Source organism: Coturnix japonica, chromosome 5 (genome assembly GCF_054131305.1).
Source record: "Coturnix japonica strain WE chromosome 5, WE-NBRP24, whole genome shotgun sequence".
Lineage (NCBI taxonomy): Eukaryota > Metazoa > Chordata > Aves > Galliformes > Phasianidae > Coturnix > Coturnix japonica.
In genome coordinates, this window is record NC_140667.1 from 9,938,832 (window position 1) to 9,963,447 (window position 24,616).

The 24,616-nt window shown below is 38.3% G+C and overlaps 1 protein-coding gene across 7 annotated transcripts in view; it reads right to left on the bottom strand.

The window, feature by feature from the left end:
* Nucleotides 1–24,616, bottom strand: part of AP2A2 (adaptor related protein complex 2 subunit alpha 2) — a 40,841-nt gene that overhangs the window by 2,711 nt on the left and 13,514 nt on the right. The window contains exons 3-22 of one of the 7 annotated variants that reach the window (XM_015863747.2): nucleotides 19,441–19,583; nucleotides 18,443–18,636; nucleotides 16,541–16,670; nucleotides 15,499–15,600; nucleotides 13,911–14,019; nucleotides 13,274–13,421; nucleotides 12,686–12,854; nucleotides 11,664–11,801; nucleotides 10,532–10,714; nucleotides 10,145–10,242; nucleotides 9,755–9,986; nucleotides 8,523–8,696; nucleotides 7,126–7,289; nucleotides 5,287–5,364; nucleotides 4,272–4,354; nucleotides 3,575–3,664; nucleotides 2,663–2,786; nucleotides 1,782–1,898; nucleotides 1,538–1,607; nucleotides 788–922 (exon numbers count right to left, since the gene is read on the bottom strand). In XM_015863747.2, coding sequence (XP_015719233.2) covers nucleotides 788–922; nucleotides 1,538–1,607; nucleotides 1,782–1,898; nucleotides 2,663–2,786; nucleotides 3,575–3,664; nucleotides 4,272–4,354; nucleotides 5,287–5,364; nucleotides 7,126–7,289; nucleotides 8,523–8,696; nucleotides 9,755–9,986; nucleotides 10,145–10,242; nucleotides 10,532–10,714; nucleotides 11,664–11,801; nucleotides 12,686–12,854; nucleotides 13,274–13,421; nucleotides 13,911–14,019; nucleotides 15,499–15,600; nucleotides 16,541–16,670; nucleotides 18,443–18,636; nucleotides 19,441–19,583 — 2,681 coding nt within the window. Of the gene's footprint in view, nucleotides 1–787; nucleotides 923–1,537; nucleotides 1,608–1,781; nucleotides 1,899–2,662; nucleotides 2,787–3,574; nucleotides 3,665–4,271; nucleotides 4,355–5,286; nucleotides 5,365–7,125; nucleotides 7,290–8,475; nucleotides 8,697–9,754; nucleotides 9,987–10,144; nucleotides 10,243–10,531; nucleotides 10,715–11,663; nucleotides 11,802–12,685; nucleotides 12,855–13,273; nucleotides 13,425–13,910; nucleotides 14,020–15,498; nucleotides 15,601–16,540; nucleotides 16,671–18,442; nucleotides 18,637–19,440; nucleotides 19,584–24,616 lie in introns of those variants that run through there. The other 6 variants (XM_015863746.2, XM_015863749.3, XM_015863748.3 and 3 more) reach the window with 6 other exon arrangements.

The following is a 24,616-nucleotide window of genomic DNA, read 5'->3' on the forward strand; positions in this document are numbered from 1 at the left end:
TTATATATATATTTAAACACAGTTTGATATTAAACTAATATCCTGACAACTAATGAAAGTAAACCAGTTATTATTTACTTGTTTTGTTAGATTTGATAAGACCCCATGTTAAAACATTTGGAAGCAGGCAGCCACCTCGCAATTCAGCTCTTTCAAACCCTCGTTGGGAAAGTTGCTATTATTCTAATGTTTCTAAGCTTTAATGACAACGTGATGCCCCAGATATGTTTTTTCCTCTTAAAGGAGTAAGTGTTGTGGCAAAGTCTAAAGACTCCACCATCACTTGTTTGGATAACAGGAGGCTAATGCCCCAAATTTACTTTTAGCCCTCATTTAAATTTGATAAAACCTCTAGCAAAATGCTTTTACAGATAGCTTTTTTTCTGAACAGATTTATGTTCATTTGTATATGATGAGGGTTTTTGTTATCCACGCCATTCTTTTATTCTTCTTAAATGACAAAGGAAGTCACATTTAGCTTTGTCCAAGGTGCATAAAGGAGTAACACTAAACATTTCCAGCCTTCCAGAGAAGATAATCCACAGCCAGCCTGGAACAATACAGAGGTATGCATGTGGAAGAGAACTCCTATGAAGCAGCAGCTTATTAGCTACACCAGGACTAGCTGCTGCAATTTCATTTCTTGTTGCAATCTTGATTGCAATCACAATTAGCAATTGTAAGAGACATTTTCTACAAATACCTTAAGAGGTTTCAGATATAGACTTGTTTTTTCAATTTAGTGCAGATAAGAACTTGTTTTTATGCTGTAGATACAAAAAGATACCTGTGCCTGGAGGTTGGGTTCAAGGCGCAGCAAGCATCCAATCTGAGTAGTCTTTGTATGTATGATACCAGCACCAACAAAGTTAGCAGGATTGGGATCCACCTCCTCAAGTAGGGCCGATCCAAAGCCAATTATCTATGAAAAAGACCCAGAAGATTTACATGTGGGAGCAGTAAAGACAAAAATACCAAAGTTTACCCGAACACAGACACAAGCAAGGGACTAATTTGTTTTGAGTGAAAAAATTAGAGTTATTCAGTGCTAGTGTCAGTATTACAGAAATCCTTAAAGTGATGGAGTTACGCTTGATGTTGAGCTGCACCTGAGAAGAGTTCTTCAGGAAAACTAATGAGAAACTATTAAGTTTCAAGTTAAAGCTCTCCTCTTTTTGATAAAACCATTTCTGCTGTCACTAGAATCGTTTCTGCTTTGCTTAAGGCAGACAGATAGCTCTACAGAAAGCCACAGCGCTATGCTGTTTTATGCTTTAACTAGTGACCCTAGTATAAATCAAGGTCTGAAGTTTTTTCCAATTCCATTTTAAGCATTAAATTTATGCATTCATACACAGCATCAAGTTTCCAGCTGCTGCTGAAGACTACACTTAATTCAATCCACACTGAGAAGCAGCTCATTCAGCCCAGCCCTGCCAAGGGTCAGATGCACTTGGAAAGGATAACCCGACTGCCCTAAAAGCTAAAGCAAACAATGCTTCCTTATACCACTACAAGATACCACACTACCACCAACCTTTGCTTTTGTGATCTCTGCATCCATTGGGTGCTTTGCTTTAAAGATGTTCTGTACTTCTTGTTTAGGACTGCAAGACAAGGCAAGATGATTATTTCTAAACATGTAGTACATATAATATTACTGAGCAGCAACTCATATAGCTCACAAGACTAAGCTTGTATGACCTACGTTCACAGTACACCCTTTTACTCTCCCTGGTCTACCACAAAAGCCCCAAGCGTAAATACAGAGAAGGTCTTACTTGCTCAGTTGCTTCCAACGCTGGAAAAAGTCTTGAGAAGACATTTCTGTTGGCTGGAAAAACTTATTCAGTGTGATGGGTAATTTTACTGAAAGATTCTGGAATGTTCCACCGTACCTGCATACAGAGTAGACAGAACATGATGTGTGTAATACAAAGTGCCAGAAGTTTGTCATCCTAAATTAACCAAGCAATCGAGGAGGAACTTCAAGATGCGACTGTCTGAACGTTAAAATCCATCAGCTGCAGATAATGTTATTTCTAAGTTACAGATGTAACCGGATGTAGCATCCAGTGATGTATGGTTTTATTTGCTCTGTTAGACAGCACATGAAAGCGAGTTGGCAGAATTTCTAGTAAGAACCCGTTTCAACATAGTTTGTTACCCTTCTAGATACATACACCAGTATTAAACAGTTAAGACTTGAATAACAGAATACGGGCCAAAAATCAGGACTGTAAACACAAGTCTCTCCCACAGGCTGACACTGAGTTGACATAACAAGGTTCTGGTTTCAGCTACATGCATTTCTTATCCAAGTTTGTTTGTTTTTTTTAGTTTCCCGAAGGGAGAAGTTTCAACCTATATTCCCCATTGAGATTTTGGGAGAAAAAATGACAGCTGGCTTATATAGCAGAAACAGAAGCATTAGAGACATCAGTGGTTTGAGGTTTTTTTTTTAATCAAACTGTCCCAAATGCATTCCTTCCCTCCTCCAGTAGCTTTTAAGTTTTGTTGTATCCAATGTTCAGGTAAATCATCTGCCCAAGATGGCTTTGGACTTAGTGTGTCTATGTTCTATGTGTCACTTAGAAAGCTGGGGCAACCAAAACATGCTTTATTTTGTTAAATGAATAGCACTGAACTACTGCGGCTTTACCTGAATTGAATGTTCAGAATGGGAGCTTCCATGAAGTCTGACACACATTCAATGTTCACAACCTGCTGAACCTGAGCACCACCATCCACCGTGGGGTCAACAGGTTTTGTCTGAAGATTCAGGCATGAAAAGTAGCTAAGGAAGCCAATCAACAAAGTGACAACACTTACTATTAATTAAAAAGTTATGGGTAAGCTGCTGGAAGAATTCATATTGTCACTACTGTTTTTTTCTCTGCTTCTGAAAATTCAAAGTCTAATTCTTGTCAAGCTAAAAATATTCTTCTCATGTTGGCACATGTAGAAGCAATAACTCCTGTAATTCCCACAGTTAGAGGAAAATTTCTTAAGAAAGATGCTCTCAGAAAGGTTTGAAGGCACACAGTCTACAACATAAGCCACCAAACTATGCTATTTTGATGTGAATATTGCAGTGATGCTAAGTCAAACACATCTAGTTACACACTCTCCCAGAAATCTTCAATTTACAATACAAAGCACTGAGGAGAAACTGTAAATTAAAAGCTTGGTTTCAAGTGCCATCATCTTTGAGCACATGCACTCTTCTAATTACAGCTTGTCAGAAGGCATCTGATAATGCAGAACACCACATTTATACCTCAGCAACTTCATGACAGTGGAGAAAGCAAGAGCTACATTACATGCTTACTCAGAATAATACACTCAGAAGAATATCTCCTCATTTCCACAGAAAAAACACCTCTATAACCAGAGTTTTAGAAAGAGTGTCTTCCACCTCTGCTCTAGATTCCAATAAAAACATCAGAGGGGCATCAGCAAGTTCTTATTCCTTCATGTTCAGAAGCCTTGATCCAGCAGCTTTATTACCCTTACATGCAGCATAAAACACAAAACCTAAAGAACGGGCAACCAGGACTGCCTGTAAGGATATTTGGTTGAAGTTCATCTGAGCAGATTACTGTTGGAGTAAAATTCAAGAACTGTGTAGATGTCTTATTACCATAGAAAATGAACATACGTCCTAGGAACAAAAGAACAGAAATTTTTAAAATGCAGCATAGTCTACATGGTTTATATTGCAAAGATATTCACAGAATAAAACAACAGTAGCTATCATGCAAGCACTTCAATAATCAGTGGAATCTTCCAGTTACTGGACAATGTTATTTCCTATGTCAAAAAGCCAGGCCAGCACTCTATTCCTAGCTCTTTACTAGATGCTTTCAGTATCCTGTACATTAATGTATTATGATAGACCCATGTCTGAAATACACCATGCTTCTCACTACTACAATAAGCTCTACCAGAAAACAAGCAATAAGTAACAGGGAAAAAAAAAATTGGAGAACGTTCCCTTTTAACTCTGGCTGTATCAGCCTTGAAAACAGGCAGCAAGAACTGGAACTCAGTACCTCTTAGGCTCCCACTTAAACTCTGCTACCAAAACAACTGAGAAGGTTAAGAAAACAATGACCCATGCAGATGTTAGGGACACACAGACAGCAAGGATTTCTGGACATGTCAGGTTAGGCCTGAAATGACATTCCTTCATTAGTAAGTCCTAACCCCAACATGGCGCTGGCTTTGGGCTTAAGTAATTCAGACAGCCACTTTGCCTGAAAACTTACCCAGGTTCTGTCGGAATTCAGACTTCAATCCAATTTGTAGCAACTGATTTTCAAAGAGGACTCCATTATTTTTACACACAAACCTAAAGGAAGAGAGAGTAAATATGTTTTAAATTAAGATACATTAAACAATTTTAGAACCACAAAATTCAGGGTTTAAACAGAGGATGAAGATTGTTGTTAACCTAGAGAGCATCAGTCTGCAAGAGAGGGCTTTGCAGAAAACTGCAGTTAAAAAAAAAAACCACAAATGCATTTTGCAATCCAAATCATCACTTGTAGAACACTAAAATAACTGACATTTCTAATTGATAAGATGCCTGAGAAACTACATAGAAAGCCACAATATGCTACACACACACACGCACACACACACAATAAAGGAGCAGGCAACAGACTAGGATTTTTCTTATTCACATTCTTGACAACTTCTGAAATTCATTAGGCTGGTGCAGAATTCAAAAGTTGGTAGCTTTGACTGTTTCAACCTGAAAGAAAAAAAGAGTTTCCTTGTTTTTATCAGTTCTGTATCACGTATATGTTGACTTGGGAGTTGTATTTATTTTTTTTTCCAGTCATTTTGAGAGAAGCACATTCTGCAGTGTTTTCAGTCCTTCTGTCTGTCACCCTTCACTTAAAGTGGAAGAGGTGGTCAGCAAACAGTAGCCATTGTCATACAAGGCATCAAACGTACTTCCAAATAGGAGAACTTTTAACAGTTTACCCTTTTTTTCCTTTTTTATTTTGTGAATAGTTGCAAAGCTCAATACACAACTGGCATTGTCTTATTTTAGAGCAGCAGGTGACAGTACTGACTCACAAAAGCCAGCTTTAAGCTGTATATTCACTCATAAGCACGTCGTAATATACACAGCATCTACAGACGTTTTCTAGTTACAACTTTGACAGTATGCTTGTCTACTTCTGCTGGTATTAACTCAATGTACACTACAGTTTTGCTTTGTAACTATATTCTTGAAGTTGCCCAGCCTTGCAAGGTTTTAGTATTGCTTACTTGTGAAAAAGCTCATCAGCATCATGCACAGTATCAGCTGGTTCCTCAGAAACTACCTCAGATGAAGCCAGGTCAGGGCTAGTTCAGGCAGCACAAAGGAAGAAAGGTGGTAGCGACAGAGACAGCAGGAGTTAGTAAAGACAGCTGAGTGCTTAGTTACTTCTTTTACCTCCTTCCTCAAAAATGGCACTGCTGAGTTTAATGCAGGAGAAATTAATTAGCTGCCCTAGCTCATTACACCTAGAAAGGTTTTAGGCATTAAATGATTCCCCCCCTCCCTCTTCTCTCCCCCAGCCCACCCCTCCCTGACCGGTAGGAACCAGCAATTCCTCCTGAAGACAGGAGATGGCTCAAGGTGCTCAGGAGCTCAAGTTTATACCTCTTAACAAAATTCTTTTACGTGGTTAATTGTTACTGCAGAAAAGATTTAGTTCAACACCGTACATGTGGATGTATATTGGCTACTGTGAGTGGGTGCTTTGAAGCAGAGACCTCATCAGCATTAGTGGTATACCTAACTACAGCCGCATGATCAATTACAAGCATATCAGTTACAATGCTCACAAGTATTTTAAATGTAGGCAAGAATATGTGGGCACACAGAATGGCTTACTCAAGTAACAGATTAGAAGCAAAAGTGACAACAGCATTAAAAATTGGCAAGAAACTATGAAAGGCAACTTTTCAATAGCACGAGGGAAGTATTTCATCACCTACAGACAGACAGATCGAGGGGCTGGGCAATGCTATGCTTTCCTCAGCAGAAAGAGAAAACTTTCAAGGAAACTTCTTTTTATGAAGCTACCACTCTTATGTAAAAAAAAAACCCAAAAACAAAACAAACTAAAAAAAACCCCCAACATTTTAGAAAAGGCTCTAACAAGCCAGTGTTGCTTCTTCAAATCTCGTGTAGCATTACTGACCATCACTTATTGCCTTCCAAGGGAAATACGGGATCAAGCCTTATTCACTGAAAACCTGCAACAGTGTATTGTCTGGTATAAAATTCTGATGAAATTCTCAATGCTCCAGGCAGATTAGTTCCAATATTTATATATCTCATGCTAAGATATATTGCAAATCTGTCATCACATTGTTCAAAATGTGGTCCATGAAAACAGTAACCTGTTCTCTGGGCAAAGAATTAGAGATTTTTAAGGTATACTGTGATCTTATAATATTTATTTCCAATGCTTTAGTCAAATAACATTTGAGCATAGGCGCAGTGCCTATTAATTGTAAAGGGTGTAACAATATGTTCTATCTGACACTACGGTTGGCAGCGTAGTTAGGAAGACACCCTCAAATCCCCTCAACAAATAGGAGCTTATTTTGTTTTTCTTTTTTCACACCTATTTGTGAGACAGTGGCACAACAATTTAAGTATATCTTGAAATTCTGAGAACCAATACCTCCAGATATAAACCGACTCATTATTCCAGTATCAGTTTGCCATAAGTATGTAGATGCAAGGATACTTTATGGAAACACGACAAACCTAAACTGATACACATCAGGCCAGATATGGCCCAAATTCAAGATACTGTCTTAAGATGCACAGGCAGCTTAGTTTAACAAAGAAGCAAAACCAGCATGAAAGCTAAAGACAAGACTGTGTGGCTAACGTTCTCAGGTAGATAACCACAGACCCATGAGCAGAGGTATTGGATAAAGATGCATATCCAGCGCAAAGTTCAAGAATACCTCTCTTGATGCACAAGAAATGCATCCAATAAACTGGAACAAAACCAGAAGTTATTTAGTATTTGTATTCTTTTGTCTAATCCTGCTTTAGTAGACAAACGCTTTACCAGATGCCATAGAGGATGACTTAATTACCTTGCAAAGTTGTCATCAGAACCAGGAGCAAGAGGTGCAACAGCAGAAGCTGAATCTGAAAATACATCCACCAGCAGGCTACCACTAGAGGAGGGTGGGGGAGCTGAATTGGTGAGAGGGGCTGCACCCAGACCCAGCAGATCCGCAGATGGAGAAGGAGTAGACTAGGGAAGACAAGATACGTAGAGATCAGATCTTAACATATATAAATTTGCTCAAGTAGAACAAATCCAGTGACTGGGAGGCAGAATCATGCACTGTTAATAAAACAAAGGTTTCATACATGCACAAGTCATGTGCAAGAGCAAAGCAGAGACTGATTGTTAAATAAAGTGATCATGCATTAGATATTAGCACCCTGCATTATGCCAGATATTCTAAGGATGCAAGAGACAATGAGACAAGAACAAAATTTCACGCCTAATTCAAATACAATACAACTCAACATTTTCTTATACACCAAAGGCTGACTTCAATGCAGGATAACAGAAAAATCCCTGGCCAAATTTCTTCAGAAATTGATCAGCAAGATCTGCTCAAAGCAATGAGATGAACTCTGAGTTCATCTTCAGCCATCCAAGCTAAGGTGACATCCAAAATGGTAATGAAGGTAACTTGGCAGAATTTCTTACTCTGCTGCAATTCAAAGTGAAGCTTGTAAGGCAGAATACAATTTTAAATACCAGATACATCAGCCAATTTGGCACATAAAGAATGCTTGGCACCTAAAGATATACCTGTCCATTCAAACATAACTCATCTGGAATGTATACCCATATATATTGTAAGAGTTAAAGGAGTAAGCTGTAAGGCAGGGAGCATGCTAAAATGCTACTGCATCTCAACTGTACTTATAAGCATAATCTGTAACTAGAACAGCAACAAGTATTATGTCATGGGAATCATTCACTTGACCAACCTTAATTGACATTAAAATGAGGTGGTTCAGCACAGAAAAAAAATATGAAGACTTGTGTACCATAACTGAACAGAAATAGGACCATCAAATAAAGAGCAGTTATTGATTTAAGGACATCCCAGCCAAGTACTGTCCGCTACTAGAAAAAACAACAGTGACCCACAACTAGATGCAGAAGTAGGCATGTTAGACAACGTAGAAGAATAGCTGATTTTACTGAAGTTACTTTAAAAGGAATAAATTCAATTTCAAACACCTCACCATCCCTACATCTCCATCAGCAATGAAATTTTCATTTCTAAGACTAGGGCAATACTTCTCAAAATAACAACAAAGAAGGGACACTACTCTATAGCAAACATTCATAGTTTGAAATTCGAGACAAGAAGGTTAAAGGCCCTAAAAAGCCAAGGAAACCAGTCTTTCCTCACCTGCACACCCTCTGAGTTAGTGAAGTAAGAACAGATTTGAAACTCACAACAGCACTGGCATTGACAGATGCAGGTTCAGCACTTCCATTCATATCAGAGCTCCTCTCCTTTTTGATCTCTTCCAGGTCAGTAACTGTGCCTGGACCTTTCTTCTTCTTGAGTTTAGCCAAAATAGAAGATTCCCTCTCTGGAAAGGGAGGCATTTCCTCCAGCACTGTAGCCTTATTACAGGAAAAAAAAAAAAAAAAAGAAAAAAGTATACTAATTATATTTACAGAATAAGCCAAACCAACATCCCAGTCTTTGTCAAAAGACATCAAGGCAAAATAAATAAATAAATAAATAAAAATCACCTACACAGAAAATAGCTATGTATGTAGTCTGGTACACAGTGGTAGATAAGACTTGCCTTTAAAAGAAACTATATAAAGCTTTCTGAAGTCCTCCCAAAGTTGTTGCTTAGAAGAGCAGGAGTGTATTTTTAGGTGTTTGATAAAGTACACCTAAAAATAAATAAATGAAGAAGGAGGGAGGAGACTATAGCAAACCTCCACCAAGACCTGAAAGCACAGATTACCCAAGGATCTAGTCAGATATAGTTGTCTATTAGCTGTCTAGGCTGAGAGCACCATGCTCCGGCCAGATCTGAGTGCATCAGGCTAAAGCACCTGAAATTTCTAGAGACAAAATTTTCATGCCCACCAGTAAACAAGTAGATTTCACAGATCTTCTGAAATAGTTTGCAATTGTTTAACACCGGCATAAAAAAAAAAAATCTGTAAGGATTAAGTGAGGTCTTCCTTTTCTATTTGGTTTCAATTTATGCATTGCCTTTGACAAGTGTTCTTTAGGACACACTATCCCTCACTCATGCTCAGAGATGACGTTAATTTTTCAATAATTGTAAAGCTAAAGGACATGAAGACAACCAGACTGTTGTGTGGAGGAATACAAGTGGAAGAAATCACACAGTTTGAGAGTCTCTGAGGACCTGATCCAATAAATATATCTTTGAAAGGCTTACCAAATCTCTGAAAACCTATAATATTTTCATAAAGATACAAGCAGTGATCTACCTTACCAAGGAAGTAACACCTTTGATTTTAGTTTTAGGTTAAAGAGCTGGATTATATACACTAAGAGGAACCAGCATCCATTTTACAGATCTTTAATTCTGCATTAAGATTTTGGAGCAAACAGCTAAGATTTATTCAAGTTTACTTATTGAGAGAAGAAACGGCTAAAGTGTTCTGCATAATAAAAAGGGTTCTATACCTACCAATATATCAGTACTGGCAATAGTACTGAGCCTCAGATACTCAACAGCTCTCTGCTGCAGCTCAACATCTGCATTCTTTAGCTGACTGTCACTGCGCAACACATCTTGAATTGTAGTTTTGATTTCTGGAAACAGGTTCACAAACTTGATGTAGGTGGACAGAAGCAGAGCTCGGGTAGGAACACTACACAGATGAAACTTGGAATGTAGCAAGTTGAACTGGATGAGGGGGCTTGAAAAAGAGAAAGAAAAACAATTAGTTCAGATTCTGTTGACATGATAACCTCAATGATATTACTATCAAGAGCTGAATCATTTCTTAACTGACTTTTAGGATAAATAAATTATTTTTTTTTATAATTACTTCAATGAAATTAAAAGGTGTTTTACCTTGATCTTGGATCCCCTGCTATCAGATTACCAAACTCTCCCAAGATGTAGCCACCTACTTTTACGAGATTCTCATGGCATGCTGGAGCTTGAAGGGCCTGTAAGAACACAGTAGGAGTCCTTGATCTGTATTGTACTAAAAAATACATATATTTTTTCCCTTTTCCCATTTTTTTCCTCTGTCTTTCCCTTGTTTGGTTTCCCAGACAATTCCTGTACATTAGCAGGTAATGGCTGCATACTTCCAGGAGGATCACCAAGTTATTACTCAGTTTGGATTCCAGCAGCCAGAAAACTCAGGGGAAAAAAAACACTGTAAAAGACTTCTATTTTTACTAAGTTTCCAGGTAACGTAATTTCCTTATTAATCCACCCAATTATTCTCACCTCAAAAACAGTCTTTGCTGCGTACCCTTGAACATCATCCCTGTTGATAACAATCTGAATAACTCGGTACCACACTTCTTCACTGACATAGTCACCGGCAATACGAATCAGATTCAAGATTGTGTCCACATACCAGGTATAATCCACTGCATACTTCTCTGCTAGAATTGCAACTTTCAGAACCTGAACATGCAAAAGAATCAAGAAGGTTGACTAGGTTCTGCTATAACCTGTATATCAGGATTTACTTTATAAACTTGTATACATATATACTTTATATACAGTGATATCATACAATAGCACAGAAGCCTCAGTTCCGGTTTCAGCCCACACACTCCCATGGCAAAGCCCACAGATTTTGTGCCAGAACACACAGCTGCCAGGTATGTAAATACTTTCCTAGCAATGCATTTGAATATGTTGCATCTGTGGCTATATGTTTTGAATGCTTTGCTATAAAATCACCAATTAAGCCATCACAGAGACAGCACCGATTAAAAACTCAATACTTACTAAAAAAAAAGTAAAAAAAAAAAAAAAAAAAAAAGATAATTTCAAGAGAATTTAGTGCTTATCTAAACAAAATAATTAACACAAGCATCAATTTTAGCTATCATTTCATAAATACTACTAATTGGGTATAGCACCTTTTGCAATTTTTCCCCCACCAGGAGGAGGGGAACAGACATCACACCACCCTTTAGCTGATCATAAGCCAGCGTTCTGGGGAATCTTTAGACTGAAACAGTGTCCTTACAGCACGAACAGTATGAAGTTCTATCCACAGGTAAGTAGACGTCACAGTAGTTTTTTAAGCTGCTCATCAGTTGGCTTGAGAAGGACATAACTCTCAGATCTAGAGACTGTATCTGCTCAAACATCAACACTTCACTTTCTACATGCAATGCCCTGAAACTAAGATTAGGTTTTAAAATTCCTTATTTTCAAGTGCTTTTCTCTCGCCTCCTCCATTAGTTTGACCTAAACGAAGACTATTCTTTGCTATTTGACTAACGGCCCTCCAGTTTGTTTCTAAAACCACAGCCAAAGAATTTCAACCACAGATAGCATCTCAGTCAATAAACGATCCCGAAGTCAGACATGAAAAATTGAGGGACTACAAATATCTCACAATTTCTTCTCTAATGGAATAATCAGCAGTCTCCAAGTAATTCAGCATTTCAGCCACAATCTGCTGGGCATTGCTTCGGTCACACATTGCATACAGGAGATCCACAGCTCTTTGTCGTACGCTCACATCTCTTTCAGTCTGCAAAAGGACACACAGCAAAAGGTCAAAATAATTTCACCTTTGTTTGGAAAATATGCAACTTAATGAAGAAAAGAGACATTATAACACATGGTCAAATTTTCAAAGTTTTTCATATGCACAATGAACCTCTTCTGTGAATGAGTTTGCAGTCTTCTCTGTCCTAGATAATTAGAACCAATGGCCACAGATGGCTGAAACTGCCAAATGGTCACTGCCAATGGGCAGTTAACACCTTGCAGTTTTAATGTCCAGCCTGCCTCAAATAAACAAAAGCTCATCTAAAACAGACCTATTTCTTAAGGATAGACAGATGTAATAATGTGCTACAGTATAAGCTTGGAAGAAACAATATGTGTACACACCAAACTGAAAGTAAAGGTACATGCAAATTAGACTTCCTTTTGACATCTGCTTTCTCACATAAACATAACCTGAAAATTCATCTTTCTGTTTTCTTGACCTTTGGAAAATGGCACACGCTCCAGTGGAAGCTGATCTACTTCACTGCTCTCCATCAGCTACTGCAGTGAAGGTAAAAATATGTGATACGAGCAAGACAGTAACAGGACAAAGTCTTCCTCAGCATTCTCCATTTCGAATTTCAAGTTTCAGCTTCACTCTACAGATTGAGGAGGATACTGTTACAGGGACCACAGCTACAAGTATCAGATTCACTAGTAAGCTGAAAAAACAAACTGAAGCTGACCTCTGTTATTGCCAGCACAGCACGATAAAGGAAAATAACTCTTCTGATTCCCAAGTATTACTAGCCTAACCAGGGATGTTGGGCTTTGGGAGTGAGAAGGGGAAAAAAGCAGTGAAGAAAGGGACTCGAGGGGTGGGAGAAGAGACTGAAAACCGAACGTACACTTAATATTTACCTTTAGTGCATTGATAACAGTTTCTATGTGTGTTTTCACAGCCTCATGTGAGAATTCAGAGCTGGCAAGCGTGCACATGCTTTCCAGTGCTAGGTAACGCAAATTAGTTTCTCGGTGCTGCAAGAACTGACCTAGCTGGTTACAGGCACGGACTAGTAGATTTGGCTCACTGCACAGAACAGGAGAGAAAGTGAAAGGGTTAAAAGCAACAGATTCGAGAACATCAAATACAGAATACTATTTCTGCAGTGCAAAATTCTTAAAGTGCCTCGGAAGGTGTCTGCTAGAATGTCCTGCCAGTGAAATGAAAATTCAAGTAACTGAGAACAAATCATATCTAATGGATTAAAGTGGTGAGCTTAATACAAAACACTTGCCCTTAAAAAAGCAAGAAAAGCCATAGTAAACTATTCTGTCAGCGACACAGTTCATTAACTTCCAAACCAATTGCAGTGGTTGCGCTCCAACCTAGCAAGTAACTTCTAATTCTGCTTTTCCCCCATCTAGTAAAAATATGTTCAGTGTTCAAAAGCCACAATTTTTCTTTTAGAAAAGTCATACTGCAATAAAACTGCTTTCTCAGCTCACCTGTCGTGATGTATAATTAAACTTATCGCCTCAAATAGCACAGCATTCTTCGCATTTGAGTGTTGTACTTTCTTTGACTTTGGTGGCTCCTGTGCCTTGTTAAGAATAGTTTCTAGGCATTCTGTGAGACGACCACGTACCGCAGGGTCTTCTGGAGAAGAACAAGCCGTTGGACAACTTCATTTTGCTCAATGCCCTAACCTCTACCTAAGGCCTTCCACCTTGCAAAATCCAGGGATTAAACTGAAGTATTCTGACACATTAAACAGTTCACCCACTCCCCCCTCAACTAAAGTGTATGGACATAAATTCCAAGCAATATCTATTGAGCAGGAGGAAAAGCCAAACATCATTGGCACTGTCATATATTTCAAGGCTTTAATATCCTTGATAACATTAAAGTGTGTTTAAAATGGCTACTGCTTGTTGCATACTGGTTTGACACTTCACAACTAAAGACAACATAACTCAATAAAACACATAGCATAGGGCAATCTGAAAAACTCATAAGTATAGGCTTCAGTATCCTTGTCTTAAGGCACATTGCTTGCACTCCAATGGCCACACTACAGAGCAGCAGCTCTTTGTATGTAACAAACTGCATCAGCTATGGTCACTGTTGCGCTTTGTGCATTACCTGGAGGTGGATAGCACTGTAAGAGCCTCAGCAGTTTCACAGATAGCCAAGGAGCAGGAACAAAATAGTACGTATAGTCCTGAAGATCTGTTGATGCAGAAGTTACAATCTGTAAAATAAGCAGACATCACTTCAGCTACTTAAGCTAAGTGATTTGCGATCACGATAAGCAGCTAAAGAACACCATAGGTCACTTTCGGCAGAGGCTTACAAAATATTATATCATCGAAAATGATTAGCAGCTTAAAATTGTCATTCTACCAAGTACAACATCAGGATCTCTAATACAAGAAATTCAGGTTGCTAGTACAGTATATTCCATTGAGTTCCTTCCTGAAAGCATACTGGCTTGTCTTCAGAATGAAGATGATCATCTCATAGTATCAAGATGTTTAGCTAGAAGCTTGACTTTCCTTGGTTCAACATTTCATATAATTAGGCTTCCTATTTGTTGATTCCAGTGTTATAATTGACTGATCACTGGTAGGCGAACTCAGAAATCGAATAGAAGATGCTCCGGCAAACTAAACTATTAACCTTCACTACTATTCATACACAGCAGCAAAGAACGGATGGCTTTCACTGAAAGGGCTTTTATGGATAGAGAGTGTGACAAGAATCAGATTAGATTTCAGAGGGAGTACCCATCTTTGTGGATTTCTTTTTCCCTTTTGACTCGGGGGTTAACACAAGTCTCACTTTAGCATTGTTTGCAGAAATTCTGACTCCTACTGCTCCATTACACAAAAGCTACGCAATTCCTTTGCTTTTATCTATTAGGCAAAATCTTTAGGAAATCTTTGAGGAGAAATTATGTCTCTCTGAACAGCAAGTAATTTATTTTGCATCTAAGACCACACATAAATTGAAGCTCCACGCACAGCTGTGAAGTAGTGTCCTCACATGCCTTGCAAGCTTTCTAAGAGACTGCAGTGAAACAAAACAGTAACGTATGTTTTCATGTTTTCCAGCATGAAGATCTAACTTGGAAACTGCATCCACACAGAAATGTCTCTGCTTCTCTCTCTGAACTCCTTGCCCTGCTTAATCCCCTACCTCCCACATCTAGTCCTTACGAATATTAACCTACTGGCAGCACAAAAGCAGGAATAGAAAGACAACTCATCCTGTAAGAAGCCTAAATGTAGGTAGAAGCACAGGCTATAATTTTTGAGAGTTCCATGCAGAAATTTGTAGAATCTTTTATTCAAGCATTCCCTGCTGTTACAGCAGCAGAAAAACGATGAAATAAAAAATTCAGCTCCGTCCCTGGTATCCTTGAGAATACATGTAGCTGAGAGAGAGAGAGAATGCTTTGCTACAGACATCTGCAGTGTAGCAAGGATTAAACAAACAAACAAACATACATATAGGAACTTAAGCTTTCTGTCCAGCTAAACAGGAAATGTTACAACATTGTCTGAAGTAGCTGTACAAATCCAAACTGAATAACCCTTGGTTTTAATGGTATACTAAATAAATCTGACCTAGAAAGATGAATAAATAAGCAACAGTATGATAATCCGACATAGAAAGCAGAATAAATTAGGCAGCCATAAATTATTATCGGAGTTATCAATGGACTCACTCTGCTTAATCTTGACACTGCCAAAGAGACTGAAGTTTTGAACTCTTCTGGGTTCTTCTGTGCCAAAGTTGTGATCAGACTTGTAGCTGCTGTAACCACACCCTAGAAAGGAAAACAAAACCGCACATTCACCTTAGTAAAAATTGAGGATGCTACTTGTTAACACCACCTTTCATTTGCAGTAATTTTTAATGTAAAAGAAAACGGAGTTAATCCCCCCTATGATAAAGACCCATATTAAAAAGCCATTTATTTGAAAAACATCTTGACAAATTACACATCTTAAAAACTGGACAGGATTTTCAACACGATACTGTCATGCCTGAAGAGCATTTCATGTGGTTTCTTTATGAACTTTGTATCATGTTCACATAGTTTGTATAAAATGTATTCAGAGAGCTGCACTAAAATAAAGCCTGGATACAAATTATCTTCTTAAACAAGAGAAGCTTGAGTGAAAAAAAAACCAAACAGAGTGCAACAGATGACCTAGAAAAGCATTCTGGCAACTGAATGTAAAGAGTGGCCTTCATATAAAACAAGCATTTTATATCACTGAAGACTAAAGTGTTCCCATTACAATCAAAGCAAAGATCCAAATAGACTTTTTAACTAAAGTAACCAGACAGAAAAAAATAGTCTGTTTTCTAGAACAACAGGTTTTTCTTTTTGAACCAGCAGGATAAGAATGACAATGTGGATAGCACAGGACAATGAAGTCCAGGCACTGTTACATCAGGCTTCACATTTTTAGTGTCTGTTTAATCCTAAGAAAATCAGTATTACAACTTCACATCTGACTCAGGATCATAAGGTTCAAAATTTACAGTCAGAGCAAACAAGGAACTTGTGCATACCATTCCTCTTACATGCCAAGAACAATTAAGGCAAGTGCAGTTTTACTAAAAAAATAAAATATACAGCAATTTGTGAAAGAACTTTTTATTCCAACACCCTTGTCTTAAGAAAACAGCAACCCACTTGGTGGAAAAACTCTAGAGAAATAAATTCATACTGAAGAAGAATAACTAAGCTGATTTACCAAGTGCTGGTCATTGAGGAGATGTACCACTCTGGACGTCCAGTCTCCCATGGGGACAAGATCAGGAGAAGTCCTATACAAACGCAGCAAGCATAAGGCAGCACTCTGCTTCACACTATCCATAGTATCTCTGTAAGACATAAACGCAATAGTTTAAACCCACAGTAAAGTCACAGCAATCCCCACATGCTAGCATTATGCTAGTCTTCATACAGGCTCAGCAGTCTCTATGAGATAGCATATTTTCAACAGAAGTTTGCTAGATAAGTTCCTCACAACAGTATTTGTTCTGAAATTCATCCAATTAAGTTTAACTAGGCAAGTGCTCATCCATTATATATGTCTAGCAGCTCCTATAATGATTCTGTTACTTAAGGAGACATCTCACTACTTTTCTCCAGAGCTGAAGGTCCATCATCAAAATTCCTCACTGAGTCAAGATCTCACTAAATATCACAAACAGAAGCTTCTGCTAAACACACTCAAATCAAACAGTTCAGGTACACATGTGAACATAGTTGGATCTCCTGACAGGTACCGCATATTGAAGATGAATCATTACCAACAGGCAGCATGCAAATTGGCTGGCTGTCACCAAACACACAGCCCACAAGTCTATCCACCTTGGCATCCACAGTGCTGGCAGGGTAACTGACTGTTTCAGTGCATAGTACTAGTTCAGTGAGCTTCCACTCACGGAATACTGAATTGGTGCTTTTTTTTTTGTTTTCAAGTATGTAAAAAAAAGAAAGTTTTAAGAGGTAGTTTACACTGTGCAATCTTGGTTAAATGTTCAGAAATGTCCACACCTGAAAAGAACTTCAGTCTTCTTATTATTTAAGAAGTTGCCAGTATTCCATGAGGCCATCCCATACATCCTTCAAAGCCTTGAAGACTTAGGGCACAAAAAGCTCAGTGTTCAAACATGCCTCAGCTGAAAGTGCTCTGCTCTGTTTATGACTGATGAATGCATTTTCTCAAGGCATGAATAACATGAAATTTCAAGTCTGGTGGAATTCCAGGATAGATTTCTCCCCATTTCATCAATGAGACTAGGCCTGTAGTAAGCAGCAGGTGCTGGCCGCTTATTCTTCTCTTCCTGGCCCATAATAAATTTTAGCTCTGTAGAACATTAATATTGTTCAAACGTGGTATTTTGAAACATACTCGAGAGTTCCAAAGTGTTTCACATGAGTTTTGCCACAACTAGACATCACTTATTGCATCCTTCTTGTCAACAGCGTAGACATCACACATTCAGTTTCCAAAAGAAATAAAAAAGAAGTCTAGCAATCTCAAGCTTTCTAATAAATTTAGTTAGCTACAGTTTAGACATTTACCAGGTCTGGTCAGTTTTCTTAGCAATAAGAAATGAAATTTAGAGTGGCTACGGCTACTTGTTGGTTACAAGAACTGCTGTTCACAAGGCCATCAGAGGAGGCAAGAGCACTAATTCTACAGAATATCAGCACGTTCCTTACGAAATGAGGACTATTTAAACAAGCTTTTGTAAGCAAATTTGTAGTTTAAGTCCCTACTTATTTTATTTCTCTTCTTTTCATCAAAAGAGGCGAGGGAAGTAAAACAGACATTTCAGCGTTCACTGGAATGCATTTATATAGAACAAAAAACTTGATCAGTACACAAAGCTATAAGCTTTGTATAGCTATAAAGCTATTCAAGATGTTGACAGTCTTAATTTCTCATGTAGTAGCTGTACTCTCACACAAGCAACTCCACCTTTGGTTTTACCAGAACATTTGCAGCTATGGGAGGCCTTTACCATTTATACTGCAAGCACAGGGCTGTGCAGCTCAAAGCATGGATTCAGCTGCTCCTGTTGAACCGAGTCACTGAAGAGTTTTATCAGTGTTGCATCTGAAGGAGGTGTGTCATACCTACCCAGCTACAAGTATTTTTGGAATTTCTCCAGCAAACGCTTCCGCCATCTCGCGGCTACCCACGTTGGCAATGCAGTGCAGAGCCAGACCCATGAAGGTGGGGTTGCGGCTGGCCAGATCGTTCTTGATGGCATTGTTTATTAGACGAATCAGCTCACTGTTAGAGTTCACCAGGACGGAGATGAAGAGATAGCCCTGCGTTTCACAGAAAGGAAAAGGAGAATTTATTTTGGCTGGCACAGTACATTTTCTGCTAATGCCACAAGCAATATCTCAAGGCACACAGTGTCTCCAGTATCAAATGCGTGGGCAGAAACATAATTAGATACTAGAGTGAAAGCTAGAAAGATAAAGCACAGGTGAACTAGTTTGACATTTCCCTTATATATCAGTTTTTGGAGAAATACAGAAAGCTCAAGGTCTGCAGATCAGTCTGTTTCAGCATGTAATCAGAAGACTATTCTGAGTGAGTGGGATAATATTTGAATGGGAAGCAAAAGAATAACCTAGTTCATTGCTTAGGCACTAGGACTTAACATGTACTTGATAAATATGGCATTATCTAAGAAAATTCAAAGTGATTATGAAAATTAGGTTACTTACCTATTCAGTTTCATGCATAAATGGCTAACCACTACACAGCACTTAAAGTGAAACTCATGCTTGCATTATAGCTAACATTTCTCAGAAGTCTCTGTCTCTACCTAAATGCAAGACTCAAGGCAGTGACCAAACAAAACCAGCATTCTCGCAAAGAGTACACATTTTAGCTGTTACAATTTGTGGGATATTCTTAAGCACTACTGCAATACCTCTCAGGTTACTTACCAGTACAAGATGTAAGATCTTTGGTGCACAAAGGTATTTACATTGTAGAATCACTGCTAAATCCCAAACGGGACTTTCATTTGAGGGAGGGGGAAAATCCTTACAGATTATGCAGCTGGGGGAGCATATCAGATACAATGCTTTATCTTTTGTAGAAATGTTCTTACTCACAATTTGTTTTTCTGTGTATCTATTGGAACTGAGCAGGTTTACAGCCTCCATATGACCGAAGTCAATGTCATGCCCCAGGAGAAAAATGAAAAGCAGCTTGCAGACATATTTTTTCTTACTGTAACCATCCAGAGCCTTGTCACCTGCATAGTAGGGAAATGAAAAGCAATTAAGCCTATATTGTTTTTATATCTGCTTTTCTTCCTGCCCAGGCAGAGGGTTCCACATAAGTATCATTTAAGTACTATCCTTAATACTTCAGTTAAATATAGTAACAAGACATAGCTGTATCTAGTATTGAAGGCTGACATTTGATTTACCATGTATTACCATATCAAATAGAAAAGCTTTAAGCATTTGGTTATTACTCAGCTGACTGAAGTTTTTGCACCATTAGCTGTGGCACGCAGTTAACAATAAATGAAAACTTACCAGGCTGCTGAGTTTTATAATCTCAGAAGTACTGTCTCATGTGCAAGTACTGGGTAGATATAAAGCATCGAATATTTTTATAGTTTCACTTGAAAGGTAAGTAATTAATTTAATTCATTTGAGCTTTTATTCACACTGCAGTGAATAAAATGCATAAGATTCACTTAACTCTCATCTAAATGTGACTAAAAATCTTTACATCATTTTGTGCTAAAAACATGAAAGTTATCATTAACTGCCACTAACACATCCGAAAATTTGAGTAAAACATCACTTCGACTTTAAAAAGAAAAGAGAGTTACAGAACAGTTACAGAACACAGGCAGCACATATCTCTTCCTAATGCAAGAAAAATGCAGAAACTATGAAAAAATTGAGCAGTCACTGAATCAAAGCATTTCCATGTAAGACTTGAATATTTACTGAAACCTGAAATTCATATAAAGGAAAAGAAAAAAAATCAGCTCTGAAGACTTCAGTGTTAATTCCATTTGCCATCACCTATATCTTAAAGTACAGCCATGAAATAATATCAGCTAGTCTCTGAATTCTCCTGCTATGTCATTGGAATGTCTTCTTAGTAAGAGTGTTTATAAAATGAAAGCACTCACAAGTGCTTCATTTTTAGAAACAAAATACATCCTAAATAGGTTTCGCCTTTATTCGATGCTTGGACCAGATGCTGTTAGAATCATTCAGGTTGGGAAGATGACTATGTGGAATGACACTTTAGTACCTCTGAATTCTAGAAGCTTGTTAGCATGGTCTTTCAAAGCATTTTATTTCATATTCAGTTATATGAAACAGCACAGAAGCTTACAGCTGATCAGGCAGTCTATTGCTTTCCCAAAAGAAGATACATATTAAAAAGTGCTATTTGCTGTCCTAAATCAGTAAGTCAAGGAGCATACACTAAACTATACAAGCTGCAGTGCTGAAGTTTAGTCAGGTTAGCAAAATTTTGATAGATGCTGCTGCCTAAAAGGCTACATAAGCTCCTTAGCCTCCGCATTCTGGGCCCAGAATAACTCCTGTCAGATCAATGTGCGTTCCTTCATGAAGGGCAGGTTCAGTCAGAACAGCACTGCATAACGAGAAGCTTAAAAAAGATACACTCAAGTTGTTGCCCTTACTAAAAAAGCTCCACTCTCTAAAAAAAAAATTAAAAAAATAAAAAAATAAAAAATTAAAAAAAAATCACTTGAGATTTATGTAGCAAGCAGATAAACATACAATTCAAAAATGTCTTAGAAGTCTTAATATTATAGAAGTTTCACCTTCTTTCTTCTTATCTACTGGTGCAGGGCTAGGCTAGATTTCCTATGGCAAGCATCTCTAGCCCCCATAGATTTCACACTTACCTAACATGGCTATGCACCGACCTTACCTAACATGGCTATATAATGACTTTGCAGTCTGTGATGGAATGGATGCTTAACATCAGTGCTTCAAGTTACTGAATCAAGAAAAATCACGCTGGCACACTGAAGCAGACAAAACAAGGTTATGCAACTGTGATGCAAGTCTGCAACTACAACCATGTTTTGGGGGGCTGCTTTCTGTTTTGACTCTCTAGGCTCCAAGCTGATATTTTTATCCTTAAGAGAAACTCACAGCTTTCTTGTATTTAGTTGTATTTTAGAAGAGAAAACAAATGTAAGCACATGATTAGAGCTGTAATACAGATAGTGATATCCTTTATATCGTTGTCTTTAGACACCATTCCATCTCACAGGATTTGGGTCCTTTGCCTTTTTAACAGCAGTGTATCTCTTATGAACAAGAAGCAGCTTTACCATGAAACTATTTTTGTGCTAATCAGAGAAAAACTGCCAACCAGCAACAAGCCAAAGGTTTCCAGGCAAATTATTAAAAGAACAGCTGATGTTGCATCCAATCGTCAGATACTATTACGGTTCAAAGGAGGGAATAACTAAATACCCTGAACTCATATTAGTCTGTGCTCCTCTAGTGGCTGAGATCTACATAACTGAAGACTTACTACAGCATTTAAAAGCATCGGTATCATGATAGCTTCTTTCAAAGAAACAGATACAAAAGACGTCAGAATGCAGCTTCACGTCACCATAAGTGAAAGAAACCTGAGTCTGCAAGACTGTCCAGCTTTAAGTACAAGAATGCATAGAAGTCATAGGTACAAACCTCACTCATCTTCCAAAACGACTGCTGTTGGGTTTGTGAGATCAAAAAGGGAGTACAGAACAAAGCAGATACAAGTACGTACACTCAGACATTCATTGGTTTTCATAACAAAATATTTGTCACGACTTGAACAATGTCATCAGAGCTCAGACTAGCAATGACCTTGCAGCACCTTAAGGTATGTGAAGCACCTTCAATGGAAACTATGCCATGCAATCAGGCCTCAAAAGACTACCACCCTACTACTGGGGAAAAAACAGCTTCTTTCTAAGGAGAAACACCACTGTATCAGCTCCTGAAACACTTCTACTAAAGAAAAAAAAAACAAAACTTATTGCCTGTTTTCAACAGCTTCTGTCACACAGCACAGGCAAACTGAAGATTCTGATTAACAGAAAACCTTAAAATCAAGACAAGCAATCACCACTAGATCGCCCTTCTAAAGCTTTAAGTCACCAGCAATAATAGCATGTTATTTCCACTCCCTTTTTTTACTCTCCTTACCTTGTTTTAAATACCATTTGATTAGCAGTGCATTTAAAAAAGGAAAAAAATAACAATACTGCAAAGGTCTCATTACATTTATCTAAATTTCATAGTGTTTTGAAGAAAACTTCACTTCAAATTCTTACTGAAATGCTATTAAATTACCTCCCAGACAAGTAGCATTTACTGAGTTCAAAGACTATTTTAAACACTACTAACAAATCTCTGCTTAAGTACTTGCTAAAATAGCATAGCCCCTCCCAGATCCAAGCAAACATCCTAAAAACAAAAGCAGAAGGAAGTTCTGCATGCTCTGTTATCTTTATTGCAATACACAATCGTTTCTTTCAACTCAGCCCATTTTTAAATGCTTCCATGTACATTTATTTGTAAGTACTACAAATCAAGTCAGCAGAAACAGGAAGGATCTAGAACACGTCAGCAGGTTTTGAGCACAGTGGGGTATTTCAAAGACTACTTGTTCTTTCTGAACAGTTTAGTTTGCTAGATCTCTTTCAGGCAGCTGTCTGAAATGACAGAAATAAGGCACAAATGCATTACAAGGCCTTTTGGCACTGAGGCAGCACCCTCTTGTCCACAATTTGAACCATGAGTCAAAACACAGCATCTGCTTTTCAATTTTACACACCCTGCTAGGCAGCTACAGAGCCTGCCACCAGCATGAGAGGTCTGCAAAGCAGTTCAGCCCTGTAGGACATTCACTGGGGGTCAGAGCAGGGAAGCTCCATCAAGTCCCACAAGCAACCTTACAGCTGATCATCACCTCCAAGTCTAGAAACAGGTTAGCCTCCTGAACTTCAGTTGTGGCTTACATAAAACAGAGTGGACAACATCCTTAAGTATTCCCTTGCTTTTAACGCACTTTCTCTCTACATTACTCGAGCTATGTCACTTCACACAGTGACCTGTTTGTGCATATGATGTGCTCATAGCCTAAAGGCCAAAAACCAAATTTGGACAGTTTTGCTATTACGCAATTATTTCTTTGAGAGATCAAAATTAAGCAGCAAATCAATAAACTGGGTATTTTTTGCTCAAGAAAGCAGATCTCCTTTACAAACAAATTAATATTCTAAGAGTCAGGCTTCTAGTTTGGATCAAGCCTGGGAACAAGATCAACTTATAATCCGAATACAAAACAAACAGAATATTTTTTTCTCTGCTTCACACAACTCCTACAACTTCTGCTTTATTACACTGGTGTCATTTCTTGATACTACACGTGTTTTATCTCAGTTAACACAGAAGCATTTGAAGCAACTGTCAAGGACACGCTGACCTTAACGACTCAGCTTTCTCACGTTGAAACAAGAGACATCTACTTTAAGTACAGAGATTCTGGATTCCTTCTGAGCAAGTAGCACCAAAGCCAGCACCAAGACATACACTGCACCCATTCAAGAAAAGCATTTCTTTTCCTGACATATACAACCTTATTCAAGTCCGCTAAAACAAGGTTATTTAAAATAACAGATTAACCCAAACAGTATGGGCAACAGACTTAATAATATTCCTTGTCTGTCAAAGAAGTAGCTGACACTTATATCTTCAGAATATCTTGCTAGCTACATGAGATGGGGGGCTAGACACTGCAACAGAACATGTAGTGCATAGAAGACAAGAGGAAGGGAATGAGAACAGCCTCTTATGCTGGGCCCAAGCAAGGGCATGCTTGTCACAACTACCAGTCTTGCTTCTTATAGCCAGACCTTCCCCTAGTCACAGGGACATGGCCAGCCTAACAGCTGCATCTTCAGCCCCATAATTATCACAGGGTCCCCATGTACACCGTAACTGAGAGATCCCATCTTAAGGGACTCCATTACATATTTGTCTTATTTAACAAACATTAAAAAATGTCATTGCTATATTAAAAAAATAAAATAAAAAAAAATTGGGTTAAACTGAATTATCTCAATTGAACTAAGAAAAAAATATATATTACGAAATTCAGTTTCTTTTTATGTGGATATCTGCAAAGGAAAACTATGTTGCACTAAAGCCCACATACACCTTCTGCAGCAGAAAGATACGCAGCTATCACCTCCTCAGGCCCTGTCCAAACTCAGACCCA